General features: G+C 33.3%; 2 protein-coding genes across 3 annotated transcripts in view; one reads left to right on the top strand and one right to left on the bottom strand.

Annotated features, from left to right (window-relative positions):
* Positions 1-5,538: 5,538 nt before the first annotated feature.
* Exo84 (exocyst complex component Exo84) lies at positions 5,539-8,572 on the bottom strand. Its single transcript, XM_085950630.1, has one exon. It carries the CDS (start codon positions 8,489-8,491, stop codon positions 6,416-6,418), a length of 2,076 nt encoding a protein of 691 aa, XP_085806756.1. The 5' UTR covers positions 8,492-8,572; the 3' UTR covers positions 5,539-6,415.
* Positions 8,573-9,031: 459 nt separating this feature from the next.
* Positions 9,032-23,502, top strand: part of Tao (Serine/threonine-protein kinase Tao) — a 45,158-nt gene continuing 30,687 nt past the window's right edge. For both annotated transcript variants that reach the window (XM_085950629.1, XM_085950627.1), the window contains exons 1-4: positions 9,032-9,279; positions 9,717-9,809; positions 15,902-16,142; positions 19,164-19,281. In XM_085950629.1, coding sequence (XP_085806755.1) covers positions 15,910-16,142; positions 19,164-19,281 — 351 coding nt within the window. In that variant the 5' untranslated portion in view covers positions 9,032-9,279; positions 9,717-9,809; positions 15,902-15,909. The remainder of the gene's footprint in view (positions 9,280-9,716; positions 9,810-15,901; positions 16,143-19,163; positions 19,282-23,502) is intronic.

Genomic DNA, 23,502 nt, shown 5'->3' with positions numbered 1-23,502 from the left:
GCCCAGTTAACATGACTCCGGTAAATTGAGAGTTAACTGTAAACTAATGGTAGATAATGATTAAATAATTTTCAACGAACTGATAAAATAATTTTAATGTATGTATATATTTAGAGAATTATTGTGGCAATCTATAGTATCTTATTTTTTTATATAGCCACACCAAATCTAGCGAATTTATAACTGGAGTTATTTATATTATGAGGCATATATTTTCAAATACTGATAAATCCACAATTTAATATTTGTGAATGACATTTTTGTGTTTCAAGTGTAAGTGGTTGGTTTTAATGTAAATTTATTTTTTCAGCATATTGTATTTTTTATTAGATCAATATAAATATGCCCATTATCATTAGCTGACCAATTTTTGATTGCAATAAATAAACGCAAAACAAAATTGGACAAATTGGCATTTATGTCTATCATTTTAACCCATTGGAGACAATCGGTGTCAATTTGGCGCCGCTTGTCTTTGTGTGTAAAATGTTTAGTTTTTACTCTACAAATTTATCTGCATAGTATATTCGTATAAATTGAAGTTTACTATACAAGTTTTTAAAAAATATTGGAATTAAATACTTACATAATAAAAAATTGGGTAGCAGTGTTAATAAACCTTTGTCAAATTGAATGTATACATTCAAATGGTTGTGATTTTACATATCGTCGATGCACATCAAATATGGTCTATGTGACGTTTTTACAAAAATGAGCTAAATATACAGTTTTTTTTCTTTTTTTTTTCTTTACCTTTTAAAATATGAACCATGTGATAAAACAAAATATTAAAGGAGATAGAAAACAAACTATGTGCCAACATTCAAAACTTCGCATTTAAATATGAACCATGTGATCTTACTGCACATGCGCCGTATTTAATACGTGGTTAGTACCGCGTCTATGTTCACATGGTCCGAATTTTACATCAGCTTTGATTTCACTGACACGTGACTGTTGTCTAGTTGTTCCCGCCGTGTACGTATTCTGGCTGTTTTTGGAGTGAAAAAGTATGTAAACCATACCTAATATCACTGTTTTACTATCTGTGATCGTTTGGTTTATAAATTAGCGGTAAGTTATTATGTTTTATTAAATAAATTTGATGTATTTTCATGTAAATATTCACAAAATTTCACCAGATAAATTATGAATGAAGGCAGGTCTTTCAATTGTCATTATTTGAGTTCAATGTTGAGATAAGCCTCGAATTTCTGCACTAAGTAGAAACATATTAAAGTTATTATGTTGTTTATGTTTCAGAAATGGATTAATACTAAAATTAAACTACAAAAAATGAGAAACCCATGATATTTGACAAAGCATTGACACATTATTATCTGGCTTCAAAATCTGTAAGTAGTTATCTAGCTTCATAGGTTTTTACAATATTCTCAGGGCTCGAAATGACCGGAGCGCCGTTTCGGGTCGTGAAATCGGCTACATTGGAGTTCCATCTCGTGGAAAAAATAATTTTACAACTTGAGTTAGAATAGTCATATAACGAAAAATTAAACACACTTATTTTCATAAAACACACATAACATTAGATAACTATGTTAATATTTTCAGAAAATTAACGAGCGCTCCGGTTCGTAAAATTTTCCATTTCGAGTGCTGAATATTGTACTTTCTAACTCTCATAGTTTTGTGTACTGTGTGATTTATATTTCATTCTATACGTCTTCTTTTCCAGGAAAACTTTTCTCTGACAAGTGAAAAAATATAAGAAAAGAAATTATCGCTGTTGTTTGCTGACAAGTTGCAAGCACTTTTAAGTGAGTTCATATTTTTATTATTGTATTGGAATTAGCAGGCAAGTTAGTGAATTATGTTTAAAATATCGATTTTGTTCTAGACTGTACCGAAACCGCACAACAAAGAAAGTACGATTAAGTGCGATACGCAGTTCTGTATCAGGGGTTATGGAGCTTGGAGTAGTCAAACCATCAACCACCCAAATGGATGACAACATGATGTTATGCCCTGTGACTGGAGAATTTATCCCAATGCTGTCACAAGACATTGGCCCTGCACCATACGAAGATGTCCCTGGTAACAGATGGCTGTGTGAATTAACTGGAGAGTGGATCCCACAAAGTGATATGGATATTTCTTTACCAATGGATTCTGATATTTCAGTAGTTCAGAAAATTAAAAAAAATCAGAAACGGAGAGTCTTGGGGAAAGGGTATGTCGGCTATAAAAAACATTGCGGAAAATATCAACAAAGCCAATCAAAGCAACCAAAGTCTATGGGAATAAGATGTTCACACAAATTACCCAAGGTGGCACATAAAAATTCTTTATGTTGTCAGAAAATAACAGAAGAGGATCGCCTGTACACATTTCACAATTTTTGGAAGTTGAAAACTTGGTCGGAGAAAAAAGCATATTTCCTGGGATTTGTAGCAACACGTGCTATAAGAAAGCGTCGTCGTGAAAGTACAGCTATCACGAAGAAGAATCAAGGGCACGATATATATCTTTTTACTAAAGACGGGGATAAACATAAAGTGTGCCGCAAAATGTTCATAAATACTTTGAGCATCACACAAAGCACTTACACAAGATGGAGTAATCAGCAAGACATTATTATTAATGACGGCGAAAATATTCCCCCAAGCAATACAAATAAAAGAGTGGCCAAGCAAACTGAAGCTGTGGAGAATGTAAAAAAGTGGCTAAATCTTCTGCCAGTTGTTCCAAGTCATTATTGTCGGTCTCAAACAAAACGAAGATATGTCGAGTCGTCTTTTTTATCAAGTCAGCACATGCTATCAGTCTTCAATATGTGGTGCACAGAGAACAATGTGCTAACTGTCAACAGAAACTTCTTCAGCAACGTTTTAAAAGCTGAAAAAGTTTCTATTCACCATCCACGCAAAGATCAATGTGATATTTGTGTAGGATTTAAATGTGGAACTCTTGGGAAAGAAATTTACGACCAACACATAACACGAAAGGAGCATGCTAAAAAGGCCAAGAACACTGCCAAAGAATCTGCCAGCGAGACTACATTAGTTTTAACAATAGACTTGCAGAGTGTGTTGTTATGCCCTAAATTGCTGGCATCTGCTGTTTACTACAAACAGAAACTACAAGTACATAATTTCACCATATATGTCCTTAATAATGCAGACGTGACTCTCTACGTGTGGCACGAAGCAGATGGAGGTGTGACCGCCAACGAGTTCACAAGTTGTATTATCAACTATTTAGCGACCAGGCCACATAACTATAATAAGATCATCCTAATTTCTGATGGTTGTAATTACCAAAATCGGAATCGAATACTGGCAAGTGCTTTAAGTGACTACTCAAAAATGACATCAGTCACTGTAGAACAGATATTTTTGGAGAAGGGCCATACTATGATGGAAGCCGATAATGTCCATTCTGTGTTGGAGCATTACTTCAAGCCTCCAATATATTCTCCGAGTGATTATGTATCACGCATGCAAATGGCTCGACCCAAACAGCCGTATAATATTAAAAATGTTCATTTTGATTTTTTTTTAAATTACGAAACTTTAAATACGAATTTAACTTCTCTGAGACCAGGAAAGAAAGTAGGGGATCCCGTTGTCACAGATTTAAGGGCTCTGAAATACGTACCGTCGGGGGATATTTTTTATAAATTAGATCAGTCGAGTGATTGGCTAGAGTTGCTTCAACGCCGCAAGACTGGCTATGTTCCCCCATTGCCACTGTATAACAGACCCCTTGCCGTATCTGAATCCAAATTCAGGCATTTGCAAGAATTAAAACTTGTGATAGACAAAGATCATCACCCTTTTTATGATTCCCTAACGTCCATGTAGGAATTGGAGCAAAAACGTTAATTTAGTTTTGTATTGTGAATTATGTTACAATTAATAATGCAAATGTTGTATAAAAATACTTCGTTATGTTGCTATTATTTTGTTTGATGTATGTACGATTTGAAATAAAAATAACATTAATATGAAGTTGTGTTTATTTTTTCAATAGAGAATGATTAATATTCATGCTTTTAATATTGTTAAAGATTAACATTTATTCTTAAAGAAAGAGGTAAGAAATAATGATGGCCTCCGTACACTAGTGGTCTACCTACTCATTCGACTTTGAGTCTGGAGGTTACGGGTTTGATTCCCGCTGCACCGTCAACATGTTTTAAATGGATGTTTTTTCTGTGTAAATATGGGTGCTGGTGCTGCAAGTCTGGGTGTTGTGATGAGCCAATGATAAGTGTTAAACCTCATGGGAAGATGGAAAAAACATTATCAACCAAAGTCAAAATGCCGATCGCAAAACAGAAAATTAATAAATTATTTTGTAATAAAAAAGTCATATCCTCTGCATATCACTACACAAATCCATTTTCATAGTAGGTATGTCCATAACATTCACATATATTTTGTGATAATAGAATCTCATATTTTAATTCTGTTAACTAGACACTAGACTAGTGCCTAGTTATCAAATTTGAATAATTTTGACAGCTAGTATTAAATATGGTTCATGTGACGAAAACTGTGCATAGAATATGAACCATGTGCAAAAAACGCAGTAAAATGCCATTTTGTTGTTCAAAATAGTAAATATTTGAAATAAAATGTATTCTTACGTTGAATAAATATTTTTTCCCTAATTTGTCCATAACTAGAAATATTATTTTACATTCCGTTTTTTTTTTAAACAGTTTTTATCGATTTTCTCAGAATGTACTCAGAGTCACATAGACCATATTTGATGTGCATCGACGATATGCTAAAATCGCATAGCAGATACATGCATTGTAATACAACTCAGTACTGTGATGGCAGACGGTTATAACTGCAGTTTTTTTTACTTTTTAAGTTTTCTTCCATAATATGTTTCAAATTGTACATTCTTAATTTGGCAAAATATTAGAGCTGCAACTTTAATGGTCACAAAGTAACGTTAAAAGATGTCTGCGTCTGACCAAATGTGAAAAAACTTGATATGGCAAAAAGATATATCAGCTTAAAATACAAGATAAATAAAACTTCAATCTTTTTCAAAGAAGTGATTTGAGGTTTGTGTTGTTGGGATGCTAATTCCGCTTATTTTGATATAAAATACATCAAAATATCTTATAAACTAAAAGCCGCGTTGACACGGTCCAAGTACGATCCAAGTTCACTTGGACCGAGTGCCATCTAAGTGACAGCTTCATACTAATTATTCCTATCCAAGATAACTTGGATGAGTAGGACGCGGTCCAAGTAGCTTGGATAGAAATAAGTAGTATGAAGATGTCTCATACGAGCGCACTTGGATGGCACTCGGTCCAAGTGTACTTGGGTCGTATTTGGACCATGTCAACGCGCTTTAACTCTTGTCAGACTAATTTCAAAACTTTGTTTTTGCTCTCCTGTAAAATTATGTAAACAGCAGTTCTAACCGTTTGCTATCACAATACCGAACTGCTTATCGAATCATTTTGATTATGTAACAATATTTTTTTTTATAATTATACATTTAAGTATTTTAATTCAGCATTTACAAATAATAAAACAAATTGGCAGTTTCCATCAATAAAAATATCTCATTTATTTTCATTTTTATAGGTGTAATTTCTAAAAAAACTATTCTAAAATGTAATTTTTTATTGGTATACAAACATTTTAGAATACTTTGTATAAAAGATTTATCTATAAAAAAAAAGATTATACATTTTTGTTAACTCGCACAAGATTTTATGAAAATGGCAATTGCCATTTTTTTCCTGCCCTCAAATGTAGTGCGACGATTGCATAAGTAAAATAACCACATTAAAATATTATAGATCATTGCATACTGTGTATAATTACAAATAGTATGTTCATATTTTTTATTCGATCATGTGGACTTATTCGTTTTTGAAAATAGACATCTCATTATAGATGGTGTTTAAGCATATTAACTATACATACTATTCATAAGAGTAATATCTAAAATGTATATTATTGTGTATGTATTAAGATTTTAAATAAAATGCAATATACATAATATGATAAATATATTTGTTTGTTCTTATTTCTACATAACATATTATTTAGCTAATTGATTAGGTACCCTAGTTTCATTACACAAGTCATTATTTCTATATTAGCAGTATAGCATAATGGCAACACTAGACCATTATGAATACATACTCATTACAAAATCAATATTGAATATCTAAATACACAGGGTAAATTATAATATATATCCCCACTATAATATTATCGGCCCCATGATGGCCAAGCGGTAACGTGTCAGCCTATAATACCGTGGGTCGCGAAATCAACACGTAAAACCAGGTATTACAATAAAACAGGTCTGCAGAAACTACACGAAAATCACGGGAAAATGTTAATTCCGGACATGTAAAATGTAAATCAAAAACATGCAGGTTAAATAGAAGCCCAAGTAATAATTATATTTACAAATATTCACTGGAATATTTAGTAACATTGCTGGCTGTCTTTTTCGAACTGCCCTTTGTACTGATTCCGTATTTATTAGCCAACGTAACAAGCTTTTCGTTGTCATAACCCACCTCTTCATTATATTTTCTGAGCATGACTGGCAAAAGTGTGTCCAAAATGAATTTGAAATTCTTTTGAGCATAGCTAGAATCATTACCGATGGACAGCATTAATCTACCGTTGAAAATCGCGTGGATGCTCTCGTCCAGGGCTCCCATCATGTCTTCAGTGACCATGTGCAAACCCTGACATTGTAAAGTTAGAATAGACTTCGCAAACCAAATTGTACTGCTCGAAAGATCAATCCAAGTTTCATTGATAACGTATTTAGCTAAAATCAAACCTAGCTCTTGCATTTCATCTAAGAATGTGCTGACGCCGGCTTTCGTTTTTAAATTAACAGGTGTCCATTTATCGTCGACGACTTTCCCTTTAATTGAATCTAATATCGACTGCTTATAATCTTTTAGCGATTTTATTATTGAATTACGAAGAGATCCGTCCAATTGGAAGCAGAGGTCCAAACCGAATTCTCTCATTTTTAGACACTGCTCTCGTAAACTGACTACGCATTCCGCAACGGATTGCAATTGGGCTTGCGGAGTAAAAATCTGTTTTACCATCTGGTTCATTAAAATCCTCAGTTCAGCGCTGGCCCACACGACCAGGGCGCTAATCTTATCATCCGGAAAAGCCATTGTGAATTCTTGAATGACTTCCGCCATAGTACAGAAGAATACTTCTCCGACTTGCTTAACGTACATTACGGCCGTTCCTTCGTGTTGCACACCTTTTACGTGCACTTTCATAGTCTGACTACAGATAGCCAAAAATAAATCGCAAGCTTGCGTTGTCATTTTTAGTTTATTCAGCAATTGGACAGAGCTGCGTGACGATCGTAATCCACCTCTCGGCGTCCAATACGGCGTAACTTCTAATTCTTTAATAAGAACGTCTGTTAAAGTCTTATGTCGTGATGCCATTTTGTTTAATATCTCTGCAGTCATCGGCATTGCAGAATATTCTTCAGATTTTAAACTTTTTTCTGAATCTTGCATTAAATTGAATGCTTTTTCAAAGAAACGTTCACCGATTAAAATATCCAATTCTTCATTTACATCGAGCAAATTATCTGGCAAAACAGCTTCAGATTGATTGTTGTAGTTATCGAAAGGATTCGTAGGTGATTCTGAAGAATCAGGTCTCACCGTCGGCTTATCATGGTGGACACTTTCTCTCTTTAACACTTCTTTCTGTTCCTCTTTTGACAAATATGCCTTCTTTGCTATTTCGAATTTCTCCAACCAATCTTTCTTACTGGTCAAATTGTTGCATTGAAAAACGCGAGTGTCAGGAAAGGCTAGTAATTTAAATGCTTGTTTGATGTTTCCGAGATCTCTCACATTTACTACAGCCATACTACTAATGAGATATACGGCCTGGAATCGGTATCTCATAGGCCCTCGTCTATTAGGAATCCAAGATGTCAGCATTAAACAATCGCTGAATAGATATCCGTGCATTCGCTGCATAGGGGTGTGTTCCTCTGCGTCCAATTCCAAAATGTCGCCTTCGTGCAACAGGACGCGATCGGGCACATCCAGTAAGCTCATGCAGCTTTCAACTTTTTCGAAAATGGAATTCAATTTCAACTTCCGCTGGTCTTCGATTTTATCCGTATCCGTGTCGATCTTTTCCGGGCTTATCGTCTGAGGGATTGCGGTATCTCCACCCAAAATAGACGTACTGGCCAAAGATTGCAATAAGCTCCGCTGATCCGTTAGCAGATGCGACAACTGATACATCTCCGCTTCCAGGTGTGATATTTCCTTCGCAGTTTCAATGAACTGCATGTAGTTTTCGTAAACATTCTTCTTCAGAGAGTTGGCGGTTTCCTCGCTGAGCGCCTGTATTTTTTGACGCTGCTGCTGTAATTCCTGCCCTCCGACGCAACTTCGAGCCAATTCCTTCACATACTTGTCAGGATTAAAATCTGGGGACCCAATTTTTTTCAAAATCGAGTCAGACATAGTTTTAAATCAGCTTTAATATTAAATATTTCGTAAGTTGACACCCCCAAATGAAATGTTGTGACAACTGACAGTTGTCTTCTAAGTGCTGCCAGTTTAATAATGTAGTGCTGCCACACGTCAATATTACTGGAAACAATAGTTCAAAAACAAACCGAATGAAAATAATTATTCATCACAATGAATAAACGACAGCTGAATAATAGGTAGGTACCTACCTATTTCCTAAATTTGATCCCGAGTCTACGAAATGAGATAGGTATTCATTTATAATCGGCCACAATAAATTTACAAATTTGATATTCCCATTCAATCTATTGATGAGGCTGGGTCGAGCCTATGATGACAGAATGCCGGTTATGACAATGAAGCGTTTGTGAAGAGGATTAGGTACTAGTATCGATATATTGTATAATTATACCGATTTTTGAGAACGTTTAACTTACTTTTTGCACAGTGGAGAAAAAATTCTGAATGTTTTAGCATTGCCAGTGATAAATAAATTTATTCCTATTGCAGTTCCAACTTTGCAGTTGTGTCACTAGAGGCCGGTTTTCTTTAATCGGGAAGTCTGATTCTGATAGATCGCGAAAGCAAAGCTAAAAAAGCTTTAAATTTGTCAGTTTTATCCAAATTCTGCTTAAAGTTAAGCGCCAAGTTATATTTCGGAAAGTGCTTTTGTGTCTGTTTACTGAAAATGTGAAAGTTGTGCCGGTGTACCGTGAAAACAGAAAATCTTCAACATTGCGCACGATCTACAATCGCCATTTTGAGGCGAAATCTCAATGGTAAGTGCCAGCTATTTTGCCATTATTCGATCCCGACGTCTGTGCGATTGCATCGCAGGCAATGTTTTGATCCATTCGTTCGACCCCGGGGCTCATCCGACGCCTCCGCCTCTGTAATAAATGTTTTTCAATAAGTCGATTTGTCGTTTTGGTTAGGATAGACAGGAAGGATGCATTGAGGTGGGTCTGAATTTCTCACCTAGTGCGAGTTAAATTAATTTAATTGACCGTATTGCCGATGCGAGGGTGAAATCCATCCGCGATATCGCTTCACCCGCTGAGATTTGTGCAATTACGTATCGATTTTAGCGTAATTTCTGCGAAATTGTCTTTGTCTGGGGAGGGGCTATCAACATTATATTGACATTTCTCGGTGGTGCATGTGGCCACTGTTGTGTATTTTTGTTATCATTATCTCTCGCTTCCGTTTGTTGCAGATACGCTGCCGTAAATAATGGCAAAAACTCGCCGTCAAGTGACTTTTTATTGACACAGGGGGTAGTTCCAGGACACGGGGTCTCATACGCCAGGTAAAAAAAAACATTTTGACATTTCCCAAAAATTTCATTTGAGTCATAAACAATAAAAATAATTAAATTTTATTGTCTATAAAAATGACCCATAGGTACTGATCCAATATTCCTACATTATTATAGCTGTCAAATCCTTGATGAGACTTCTAATTTTTAATGAATACCTATTAGGTGATTTTAATTAGAGTGCCACCAAGTTATCTAAGTCATCGTTTAATTTATCAATTATAATAATACTATTGAATGGTGGTTTTAATTAAGGTGAAATTTAAATTCAAATTGCAGCAAAATTGAACAGAATATCTAAATATAAAATACATTCAAACCAAAAACTTTTATATTATACCTATACAGTAATAATGAAATTAGCTGCAATCATTTTTTTATTGTAAATTCAATTGCAGCTTGTAAGTACTTATCTCAATTTTGTTCTTATGAGATTTAGCTTTGGCTGTAGTATTTTATAAACATCGCATTACTGTCAAACTCCGCATACTTACTGACTTTAAATATTGAACCCTTATTATTTAGAATAATTTATTACAACAAAAATGCAGTGTATCATATATTTTAGATTGCTAAGCCAGAGGGGTGAAATATAATTCTACAGGAGAAGAATTTGAAACAAGAATTTTATCGGTTATGTCATCCATTTTTTTTGCTATGCTACCAAAAAAATAATTGTAACTTCGCAATTTCTTAATGATACAATATAAACTATCCACTCCCATAAATAATTAATTTTTGTCAAAATGCCCTTAGCTTAGCGGCTTAGCAAACCTGATGTCGTATACCTATGTCGTTGTTAACATCTTAAACTTATAATTTGTTATGTCCACAATATGTTAAAAAATAAATGGAAATTGAATAAATTGAAATAACAAAAATATAATACTTAAATAAAAATCTTTCACTGTTCCAATGTATAAAATATAAATATTTATATCGCTCAGTCAGTTCACAATTTGGGCCAAAATTATTTATCATGTTTAACGTTATAAATCACGTGGGCTCCCTTCGTAAAGAAATATTTGACGAAACCAACAAAAAAAAATTCAAATTGCTTCCTTGTCGAGTTGCAAATTGTCACTAACAGCCCTTTGGCTTATCAGTGTCGACTTAAAGCTTATTAGCTCTGAAGTCCTATTTACCACTTAATATTATATCCCTAAACGCCTGCGATGGCCGAGCGGCTTAAGCGTTGGCTTGTAATGTCGTTGGTCCCAGGTTCGAATCCTGGATCTGGCAAATACACATTGTTTTTCAATTTGTGTTTGGAGTCAAGAGTATGGACCAAATAGATTGGGCAAGTGGCTAACATCCATTTCTCATAAAAACAAAAATCTGTTAATACAATCGCCACTCTGTTTAGCCCCATATGATCCTCTAAGGCAGGGGGGGGCAAACTTTTTGGATGGAGGGCCAAATTCAAGAATTCAAAATGAGCGGCGGGCCGCAAGTAAAATATAATTTTTAGATATACACTATTTATTATCACGAAAAATAAACATTACAAAAAATTAATGAGAAGAATGAAACTGTTTTAATGTTGTTGTGAAAATGTTGTAATGAAATTAATGAGAAGAAATTTTTTTTTTTTTTAATTCAGGTGTTAATTTTGTAGTTGATATTCTCAAAACTGCTTGTAAATGGGCATCGGAGATATTTGACCGTCAAGGATTTTTATTGAGGTCCATGATCGAAAATATTTGTTCACATATATAGGTTGATCCAAAAATAACGAACATTTTTCTTGCATAATCTTTAAGTTGGTCGAATTTGTCTGAATTAAGGGCATTATAAAAATTGGAGATTTCTTCACGACGATGCAATTCTCTTAAATCAGTGTCACACTGCAGATCAATAATCGCAAGTTGTAGCTCACCAAAAAATCTTTGTGAAAAATTGTCATTCAGAGCTTTAATAATTTTACCATATTCTTCAAATTTATATTCTGGTATATTCACCAACTTCAAAGTTGGAAAGTGGTCCACGTTGTTATTCGATATTTGTCGAAGGAATAACTTGAGTTTTAATTGAAATCCATTCAAACTTTTTACCATAACATGGGCATATATTTTGTTTCCTTCCAACGCGGAGTTAAAAGTATTTAAATGTGTCACGATGTTCAACGTAGAAAATAGTGGTTACATAGTGTAGACGAGATGCAAGGAAGACGTACTGAGATAATACATTTACAAAACAACAAATTCTTCAAATTTTAATCTATTGTCAATATTTTTTAAAAAATATATAAAAAAGTTATTCGTAATCAGAAGTACAATTAATGATGGCGGGCCGCAAAAAAATACCCGGCGGGCCACATGCGGCCCGCGGGCCGCAGTTTGCCCACCCCTGCTCTAAGGACTGAACATGAGTAGTAGTATATCCATATGCCACTAAATGATATATATATATATATATTGATATAGTTAACAAAATGTATGATTACATTCTAATTTATCAGAGATTTGTGCGATTTTCTATAATAAATTATCACTTACGATCAGGTTTTCACCTTTAGGCATTGTCAAGCCTCAAAATCAGGTATTTACCAAAATAACAGTTTCCAATATATATCATTGGCGGTTGGCTTAAATCTGAATGTTGACAGAGTAAAGTCAAATTAATAAACACTGCAAGTTCACTAGTTTCTTATAAAAAAATATGTAATGAATGATTAGGACCTGAGGATACAAGTTGAATAATTTAACATTCAAATTAGGTACGTGTCTATGAAAGTAATATCGATATTTTAAACACAGGAGTTCGTGGAGTATTTACCAAAATAACAGTTTCCAATATATATCATTGGCGGTTGGCTTAAATCTGAATGTTGACAGAGTAAAGTCAAATTAATAAACACTGCAAGTTCACTAGTTTCTTATAAAAAAATATGTAATGAATGATTAGGACCTGAGGATACAAGTTGAATAATTTAACATTCAAATTAGGTACGTGTCTATGAAAGTAATATCGATATTTTAAACACAGGAGTTCGTGGAGTATTCATGGAAAATTTTTGGTTACCTATATTCATACAAAGCAGTTGCATTTTTGATTCATTTTTCTCACATAAATTAATATATAATATACAGTACACTCTCATTAATCTGCCGCTCGATTAGCCGACAACTTCTATAATCCGCCGCTATATTTACTAGTTGAAAGGACAAAATCAAGCTCTATAATTCGCTGGTATTCGATTGTCAAATTCAGTAGTCCGCCACGTACAAGTATAGGTATAACGCAGATGAGACGGGTTTATTTTGGAAACTTCTCCTTCGTAAAACGTACATTCATCGCGAAGAAAGTAATGTACCAGGGAGGAAAGTGCCCAAGGACCGCATCACAATTATGCTGTGCTCCAATGCAACCGGGACACACAAACTGAAGCTTTTGGTCATAGGGAAAGTGAGGAATCCTAAGCCATTCAAAAATATCTGCCTCACAGAACAACTCGTCAGCTGAATGCAGAACTATTCTAACTCACATTTGAAATTTTTGAAGAGAGAGTTTTTTGAAACAGCCTACTTCAGTTATTTATCATTTATATGGACAAGTGTATGCACCATTTTTTTCATAAATAATCCTACTAATATATGATGCATCTATTTATCCATAAAGATAATAAATAATTTCAATAAGTTGTTTCAAAAAACTGTCTCCTCAAAAATTTCATGATCAAAATCAAAAATGTAAGTTAGAATAGTTCTGCATTCAGCTGACGAACTGGTTGTGTCAAGTGATTTACTGTTTAATATTTAGTTGATAAACTTAGTTAATAAATATGTATAATTTAGTAAAAAATACTTGATTTTGATTATAAATAAAACCGTAATTTGCTAGTACAAATTTCTCAAAAAAAAACTATTTTTACGAAATACCTGTTTTAATTTTTACCATATTTTGTATGTATGCACTATAGTCTGCCGCTTTCACTAATTGGACACTTGTCTGGTTTTTGGGGTGGCGGATTACTGAGAGAGTACTGTATATTATGGTATTGTAACAACTGTTCCTAACCCAGTTTAGTGTTACTTGTATATGTAATAATAATGTCGACATAAATTATACTGATAGTTATATAAATGCGTTTAAAAATTAATAAATGTAAAAAATCTCAACACCACTGCACATTTATGTACTGAAATATGACTATATTCGAAAACATTAGAGCGAGAGGTTTAAAAGAATACTATTTTATGTAATAAAAATACTTTATACAGTCATCAAATGTTTAAAATAAATATAAAGGATAATAAGGCTTCAAAATTATATAAATAGATTATCTACAACGTTTAAGGAATGTCCAGGATCATGCTTTGAAAATAGAAAAAAAGCTCCATTTTGACCCACGCTGAGCATGTCCGCCCTTAAGATGTTTCCAACCTAGAAAACACTATGTTTAACATTATTTAATATATCAGATTCATAGTTTGCAAGTTAGATTCCTATTCGAAAATGCAAGAAAAAAATTGTTTATTCCCCTTGGGACCTCACCTCTTCGATTACTAATTCATCGATACATGCAATATTTATTCTGGGACGAGGAGTCATGCTTAACGACTGCTGTTTTGAGGAAAATATCCGAAGCTTGTAATATACGATTATGTAATTCGGGCATGCCGTGATGTTTCTCCATAAATAACATCCACATTGCATTTGAGAATGTTACCCAAAGAGTGTGAGAAGAAAAGCAAAAAAAAAACCCTGTACACCGTGTGGCCAGGCTGTGTAATTTTTGGCTCGGTGATTCATCGGAATCGAGTGTGACACTTTGCATGTTTTAAACACTCTTACTTCATATTTTAAAACTGTGTTTATTTCTTGTGACGCTCATTGACATTCTTCAAAATATGACCGCAAATTTTTTTCTTCATTTAATACTAAGAAATGTTATAATATATTTTGAATTCATTGTATCGATCACTGCATCTGGTTTTCTAACACATTAGAGATTCCGGTGCCTATAGTCCAGTCCAATATTATACATAATAATATATCCCCATAAAAATTATAAACATTAACTTTTGCTGCTATATACTTAATGCACATGCGCAATTATTTGTTTGAAATTCATCACATGTCTGTACCTGCAGACATTGCTATCAAATTTAATATAGTTTGAGACAGTCCACATCATTCAAATCATGATTCATGTTCAAAACAATTCCATTTTTACTTTTATTTATTAAATATGAAATCTGACTCTGTTAGCCAAATAGAATTAAACCTGAGGTTGATTACAAAGTCATTTATATCCATTGGTCGCCATTTTTTATATTTTACGATTAACTTTAAACTGTCTTAAATATGTTCGATGGTTTTTTGTGATTACGATATTATCTCAGAATGGTGGAATATGGTGATTATCTACTTTGAAATTAACGTATTTGATTCTTGGGTTTCCACCGTGAGTACTTCCTTCTTTCCTCGACGTTTCGGGCTTGTTGCAAAGGCCATTATCAAGAGAGGAACCTATTACGTTAAAAAACAACCGTGAAAGTCTCAAACATTTGAAATTAACAGCATCATTTGCATCATGGTCATATGTATAGAATCATTTTTGTATAATTGTTTGTTTTTATAAAATCATTACTTGTTTATGGACAGATGTATGTTGGTCTATATTAGGCACAGCTCGCTTAAATTTTTTCACATAGTAAAATGTACTAAATATTTGTCGTCATGTATGAAACTGTTTTTGACTGTGCACTTTATTTATTTAAGTTATTGGCCAAATGACTGAAAGCTATTTCTTCTAAATATACTTTTATGATCATAAACATTGTCAACATATTCTGTAGTGTAGGTACACCTTGATTGTTATTTTTTTTGTCATATATTTCTGGCAGTAAAGTTTACAATTTTTACATGACCTGTGCCTGTCTTTTCTGGTCTTTGATCCTCAAGATTGTTTTCGAATCTATGTTTATACTGTATTCCTTATTGATAATTTACCTTGGCACGTACTGTGGACTTATCCTGTCTAATTTTGTGAATTTATGAGTACCTATCCAATGATTATTTCATTTTTCCCAAGAAAGTATTGAAAGTCAGTTGATTAATTAGTGTCGATTGCGCAGGGCTCAAGATGCCGATGGTGCCAAGGCCTGGCAGCCTGAAGGATCCGGAGATAGCGGAGCTGTTCAACAAGCATGACCCCGAGAAGATATTCGAAGACCTGCGGGAGATCGGGCACGGCTCCTTCGGGGCCGTCTACTATGCCCGATGCAACCTCACCCGGGAGATCGTGGCCATCAAGAAGATGTCCTACCTCGGCAAGCAGAGTCTTGAAAAGTGGCAGGATATCCTCAAGGAAATCAGGTATGCCGCAAACTTATTAGTCATCTATTGCTTGAGACTTGAACATGGGTTATCATTGCGCATCATTGCACAGTTCCCGAAAACAATTATTTTACATTTATCTTGACTTATAAAGAAATAATTTAACTCGGTATGAGTATTTATTAATCACAATACACTTGACTTCCGTTCAGTGGAAATTTTTCAATTCCATTATACCGAAATTCTGTTCAATTGAGCATCCGTTAAGTGAGAGTGTGTTATCAGTATCACTAAAGTTACGATGACAGCGTAGCGTATAAGTTTGATACAGTCTGTCTACCTTGGTTTGCTCGTGAAACATCTTGTTGGTATCACTGAGGAAATTAATAAGTGAAACATGTCAGTGGACAAATGCTACATTGGTCTATTCAAACATTTTTAGTTTCAAAAAAAAAAAACCCAAAGCACGCTTTACAAGATACTCGTAAAGTCTGTGCTCCTTTATGTCTTGGGACTTGTACATTAAATCTGTAGAATGACAAAGTCTGTCATAATTGGAGAAGATGCATTACTGAACTTGCAGCAAGTTTAATTAATTAAGTTTAGCAGCCTAGATGAAGTTACTAATAAATTATTGTGCTCCTGATGATGATAATAGTTTTTATGACATTGTAAGATCATGATAATATGTATATTATTTGAATGCACCTGAGAAACTTACCTAAATATTAGAAAAAATCTTTGAAAGAATACGACGCCAGGCATGACTTGAACCCACACTCATTGGGATCTGGCCAATGTGCTTTACCAATTAAGCTTCCTGCGGCCTACACGGTTACTAGAAATTTAACTAGTATTATATACAATACGGCCCCACGATAGCCGAGCGGCTTAAGCATCTGATTGTAATGTCCTGGGTCCCAGGTTCGAATCCTGGGTCTGGCAAATACACATTTGTTTTTCAATTTGTGTATACCTAATAGGTTGAGCAAGTGGCTAACATCCGTTTCTCGTAAAAAGAAAATTTGTTAATACAACCGCCACTCTGTGGAGGCCCATATGATCCTCTTAGGATCGAACATGGTGAAGTAGTTGTATATACAATTGAAGCACTTATCAAATTGCGATAATATTGGCAATCAACTTTTGTGGTTGAATCAAGGTACCAATAATATGGACTTTTGGACACTTGGACACGCTAATAATTTATGTAATAAACTTTATTTAGGTATGTTCAATAAAGAATGATGCATTCTCAAATTTTGTGAATTATCCGTTAAATAAAAAACAAAATTAATCCTCTGATTCAATTGAAATTAGTAGTGTCATATATTTGTGATTATTTACTTTGATCAGTTGATGCATTTTTTTAATGGAAGAGAATCATTGTTTTGTGGTAAACAAATAAATAAACTACTTCTCGGAAAACTGATTAGTTCTCATTATCATTACACTTCCTGATGATTCTGTATGATGAATAATATTCCTTCTCGGCATAAACCGTGAACTATTCGATGAAGTATCAGATAGATACGGTCGGAAGTCTTTTCCCGAAATATTTATTTCTACAAATATTTTCAACTGCATAATATTATTATCTTATGTAAATAAAGCCAACCTTAACATGTTAGTGTTTGTTTATTGGTCAAAATTGATTATTATATTGGTAGAAATTGTATTGAATACAAATAATTTGGACTATAAATCAGTGGCAAAGGGTGGATGTAGGCTATTAAGATCCGACATAAATTATGCACATCAAACTGTCAAATATTCGTATTTGTTTTTATTGAACTAAGCTACAATCTACAGATGGTGTTGGTTAGTTTTTAAAAATCAATAAAACCTTGCCTAAACGAAATCATAATAGTTTTGGTATGTTATGGGCAATTCGACAAAATAGTGCACACTTTTTCATTCATACTTATTTGTTTTCGTTGAATTAAGAATCCATATTACACATGTTGTTGGTTAGTTTTTTTTTTTAAATTCATCTATAAAATATCAAAAATTATGTATGGTTTAATGGTAAAATTTTAGATATTTTATAGATACACAAATATTTTTGACTATTATCTACTATGGCTTGGATTAGGCAGGGTTTAATTGAATTTTAACAAATAACCAATACTATCTATACATTGTAGTCTTAGTTCAATAAAAATAAATACGCTTGACTGACAAAGTTTGGTGTGTACCATTTATGTCGGATCTTTATAGAATACGTCCACCCTAGTGTCCGTTTTTGATATAATATACAAACTTTTAACTCAAAAATCTATATTTAAATGACTTGTTTTTGATGCTTTATGTGGATTTTTTGAAAAGATTATCACTTAGACTACCATAATCAATTAAAACATGAATTTAGTGGGAAGTGGCGTTTGTCTGATTTTTTGATTGATACCAAGCTACTCATAATATTGTAGATTTGTATGTTCCATACAAGAGGATGCCCTCTACAAGTGGTGCCATCTCTTGGAGTAACTATGCATTTTGACTGTGTGAGCCCCAGAACTCTAAAAAGTATTCATAATTATAAAATCGAAATTGTGACAAAAATAAATAAAAGATGACATTCCAAGTCAGATACAGTTTATTGCAATGATATAGTATTGACATTATGTACAATATAAATTTATGGGGATATATTATGTAATAATAATAATTATTTGTCGGCACTTCCTGTCAGATTGATGACTTCATTCATTTCCTATGCAAACTATAAATGAGAACCCGAGGATTGAACAATGATTACAAGTGCACCAGTGACCAAGTTGAGAAAATTGGTTTTAAATTTAAATAATATACGATTATAAACTCTACATAACACATATTCAAATGTAACATAGATATTTTATGCATCTCTGCATTAGATAGTTAGTAAGGTAGGATTGGCGGTTAGTTATTATTGATGAATATCTTTCTGAACTGGTTGAGAAGCGAGGGGAGTGGTCACACATCCATTAGCTGTATCATCAATATAGTGTATAGTGTAAGCAAATTTGGATTAAATTGCCTTCGGCTCCAGATTTACCTTTGGTTTTTTTTGTATTACAGATTTCTTCAACAACTGAATCATCCTAACACCATAGAATACAAAGGATGCTATTTGAGAGAGCACACGGCATGGCTGGTCATGGAATATTGTGTCGGTTCAGCTTCAGATATCATCGAGGTAAGGATTAATTGATTTCAGTAATTACCCACAAATTACCTACAGGATTGCCAACATTTAACTCACAAATTTACTTATCTATCTTGCAGGATACTATTTTAGCACTTGCTAAATATATTTTTTAATGTGAAGAAGAAAGTGTTTCTTCGTTAACATCTTTCGGTGAATTCAAAGGAAATATTGATATGATGGTAATCATATTTCCCAAATACATACTTAAAGATTGGAGTGCTTTTGAACGTTAATGGCTATATTATATCAGCTGACTCCTAACTGACTGTCATGATTGGGAAATATCATTTTGAATTGTTTCATTGAGCTCTGAGCGAAATAGACAAATTTCTATTTTTCGAATTCAACGAGTTTGAAGGCTTGTCATGTGGATGTGTTCCTTCAAAATACGTAATACGTAGTTTCCGCACTTAACTCATTATTTGAACAGACAAAAATAATATGTTAGATTCGATTTACGATGGTCGTTGTCTGGATTAAACCTGCTGTCTGACTTACCCACTCACCTCACGCAGACCAATAGAATTTAGCATTGTAATATGTGGAAAACATTGGTTGGTATGATCTAACATTTTACAAATGTCATGAATTCATACTTAAACTATAACTTGGACTGCTCTGCCAAATATCTGGTAAGATACGTAGATGCGCAAAAATCGTTAAGTGTGCGAGTGTGTTGATGTAATTAGAGCATGGCATTCATATTACCATGATTTCATGGATACAATCTTTAGGAGATTTCCCATTTTTCTATTTAAACAAAATACAATAAATCTCAATTCCGTTCATCTTATCTTATCTCTGGTACTGTCATGTTGTTTTTATTTTTAATTGCGAAAATTCCAGAGAAAAATGTCTCATTTACAAATTTCCTTGCAGGCAATGAATCATCACAACATTGGATAATTTTTGTTTTCATTTTCAATGTTTACAATGATAAGCTTGACAGTCAACTATGTAATGCAGCGTTTCTCAAATGGGGTTACGCGAGGGTCGCCGTTTTTAGTTTAGACACGGTTTTTACAAAGTCGACCGTTATTTCACCGCAATAAATTAAAATTACATGTAAACACATGGGTGCAGTAGAACCACGTTACTTTGAAATCGACGGGACCCAATATCGAATTATGAAATACAAAACGTATGGCTAAAAAAATCGAATCGATCGTTAAAATGTTTGAACCTTGGCAAGAGTTGTATCGTAAATTTCCATTAGCAAACATCTCATGGTTGGTTTTGAAATATGTCATATCTTGGCTAAGATATTTAAAAAGGGGTCGTCCATATATCACATCACGCCCTTAAGGGGGAGTGAGCCTGATAAATAATGTGATGTTACAAAATGTAAATAATTTAGACAGAAGGGTAAAAAAAAATGTTAAAAAAATCGAAAATTATGTCATTTATTATTATTAACAAAAAAATTCTTACTTACTCTTTTTTAACACTACAAAGGCCATGAGGCCCAATGACGGTAGTGTACTGTAGAGACATTTTTAAAAAGAAATAAAATATTTTCACTGTCTCATAAGTTGTTATTTTGGACCTCAACTGTGAAGACTCTTGATGGAATTTCTTTATGAATTCATTCAATTCAAATTGATGGGTTGTGTAGAAGGGTCCCATAACTAATTTTAATTGGGAAACGCTGATGTAGTGTAATGATTCTGCTATACTTGGAATACTTGTAATATAATATGATAATACGTTGATAAGATAAGTGGTGTGTAGATTAGTTTGGAAGCAAAAATGGCCTCTTTTTGTTTACTTAGTGTTCATTCATTTGATTGAAATTTGTTTATCAGCTGGTCTTAATACTAAATGACTATGGAATTACATATATGGAACTTCGATATGATTAAGAGATACCACAATTTTCATTATTTCTGTTGGTTATTCTTGTTTTTGTATGAGTTTGTCTATAGTATAAAAAACTATAGAGACATCTAACGGTAAAAAGTGGAAGCTATATCGGAACAAAAACAATAATTGTCAGCTATTCCACAATCTCAGTTCATAAAGTAATGAAGCTAAACACAGTTGGACTGTTGTAATATTTTTACCTACCACATACCAGTGGCAAAGGGTGTAGTTAGCCTGTTAAGATCAGACATAAATAGTGCACACTAAACTTTAAAACGTATTTGTTTTCATTGAACTAAGGCCTTGTCTTTGACTTGCGCGTAACAAGTCGCCCGTTCTCCAGGTACAAGTTACCTAATTGAGCCGTCTATATGCTTTCGCAGGGTGTTAAGTGTCACGCGACAAGCGCACAATTAATTATAACCGCCTTGCGCTCAACGTAAGAATTTTTATGGCTATTCCAAAATAAATTAAGTCACCTAGCTTGTAGACTGCCGAGAATACATCTTGCAAGTTATCACGTAATACACATATAACCTCAAAGGAACCGTGTATCACAATAATTGAGTTGTCAAGCTTTCTTCTTGCACTCTCGTTTGTTTTTTTTATGCTGATTAAAAATGTATTATGTCACCTAGCTTGTTCACTGCCAAATGAAACGCTCAGCACATTTTTGGTACTCGAGCGAAAAGTGCGATGAAATACGCACAATCTAGATAAGGTCGAAGACTAAAATGTACAGATATTGTTTGTTAGTAAGGCAGGGTTTGATTAAATTTTAAAAACTAACCAGCACCATTTGCAAATTGTATTCTTAGTCGAATGAAAACAAATAAGTTTAGTGTGCACTATTTATGTAGAATCTGAACAGCCTACCTCTAGCCCTCGCCACTGCCACATACATATACATAATAATATAGTTAATTAAGGGGGAGAGGCATAGAAATTCATTATCAAATTAAAGCTTTAAACATATTTTAATCGATCGATACCTATCTAAATACAATGGGAAAAATAAAATATATTTTTTTATTTCAAAGAGAAAGCGACAAATTTGAAAAAACGGCTAAAAATAAGGGTTTTACTAAAATAAATATTTATTGTTCCAAGTAATTTCTTGAAACAAAATTATCCGATTTAATATTGTTTAAGGCGGCGTCTCCGGGAGTAGATACGAAATAGAGGTTTTAAAAGTGTTGAATTAATAATATTTTTTTTTCTAACATATTTTATAAACATTTTTGTGGTAGGTAGAATAAATTATAATAATAAAAATAGTAGACCTCCAAATAAAAACCTCATATTATTGATATGCTGAATTTGTGAAGTGACACCTTTTCTTGAACCTATCATATTGTAGGTTCAAATTCAGTCCAAATATTTTTCAAAAAAAAATCTAATACTTATGTATGTTTCTGAGGTGTTTCAAATTGGTATATTATTTATATATATCGGTGTGTATGAATACAAAAGTTATTCATTTTTTCATGAGCTAACATTACAAATTATAAGTTTAAAACATTCACAAGCTGGCATAAAAGATGTCTGTTATTATTGCGTTTTTATTGAATTATAAAAACATGACTCATAAAAGAAAGCAATTCAATGAATATTTGTCGAGGCACAATTTTTTTTAAATTTAGTACGCAACAATCAAGATTTAAGAAACCATTATTATAATAACGTGTATTTGACGGCAGTACGTTTTGGTCGCCGCGGAGGATATCGGAGCATTAGTGTATAGAAAATTGATAATTGGTTCTTTAATTAGTGTACAGGCTTAACGGTATGTAATGTATTAGAATAACTATTATAAATTATTATTTTTTAAATTTTTTTTCTTCTCTATTGATAGCATCTAATATAATTATTATATTGAGGGTTTCTTATATCCATCAACCGTGTTAGTCTAGGATCAACGAGTTCAGGCAATATACAATTCATATAAATCTTGTCAGTTGTGATGTAAAGAGTAATATTGTTTTTATTATTCAATGAACTAGGTTCTTACCTCATTATATTTTTTACTTGTGTTAAATAATTACTAATAAATGCCTAAGGTGATTCCATTCAATTCAACTCGGCATTAAATATATTAAATTCTAATGGATTTAAGTTTTGTACTATTTCATTTGAGTCGTTTTATGCGATCCTGGTTTCGCCTTTCGACATCGTCAGGCACTATGCGCACTCATCAAATACACACTGACAACGAAAGCAGCTAATTCTCACTTAACAATAAATTAATACAATAAAGTAAGGTAAAAACTTTATCACCTACCTATTAAGTCAAAGATCACTATGAAAAATTTAACAAACAATTAACCCGGCCGGCGCCGATGTCAC

This window comes from Rhyacophila brunnea, unplaced genomic scaffold (assembly GCF_057557595.1).
Source record: "Rhyacophila brunnea isolate RB1 unplaced genomic scaffold, BYU_Rbru_1.0 scaffold_23, whole genome shotgun sequence".
Lineage (NCBI taxonomy): Eukaryota > Metazoa > Arthropoda > Insecta > Trichoptera > Rhyacophilidae > Rhyacophila > Rhyacophila brunnea.
Note: the sequence above shows the minus strand (reverse complement) of the source record. Positions and strands in the feature narration are given on the sequence as shown.

Coding starts and splice junctions, on each gene's coding strand:
- Exo84 (XM_085950630.1), bottom strand. CDS start 8,491: ATGTCTGACTCGATTTTGAAAAAAATTGGGTCCCCAGATTTTAATCCT.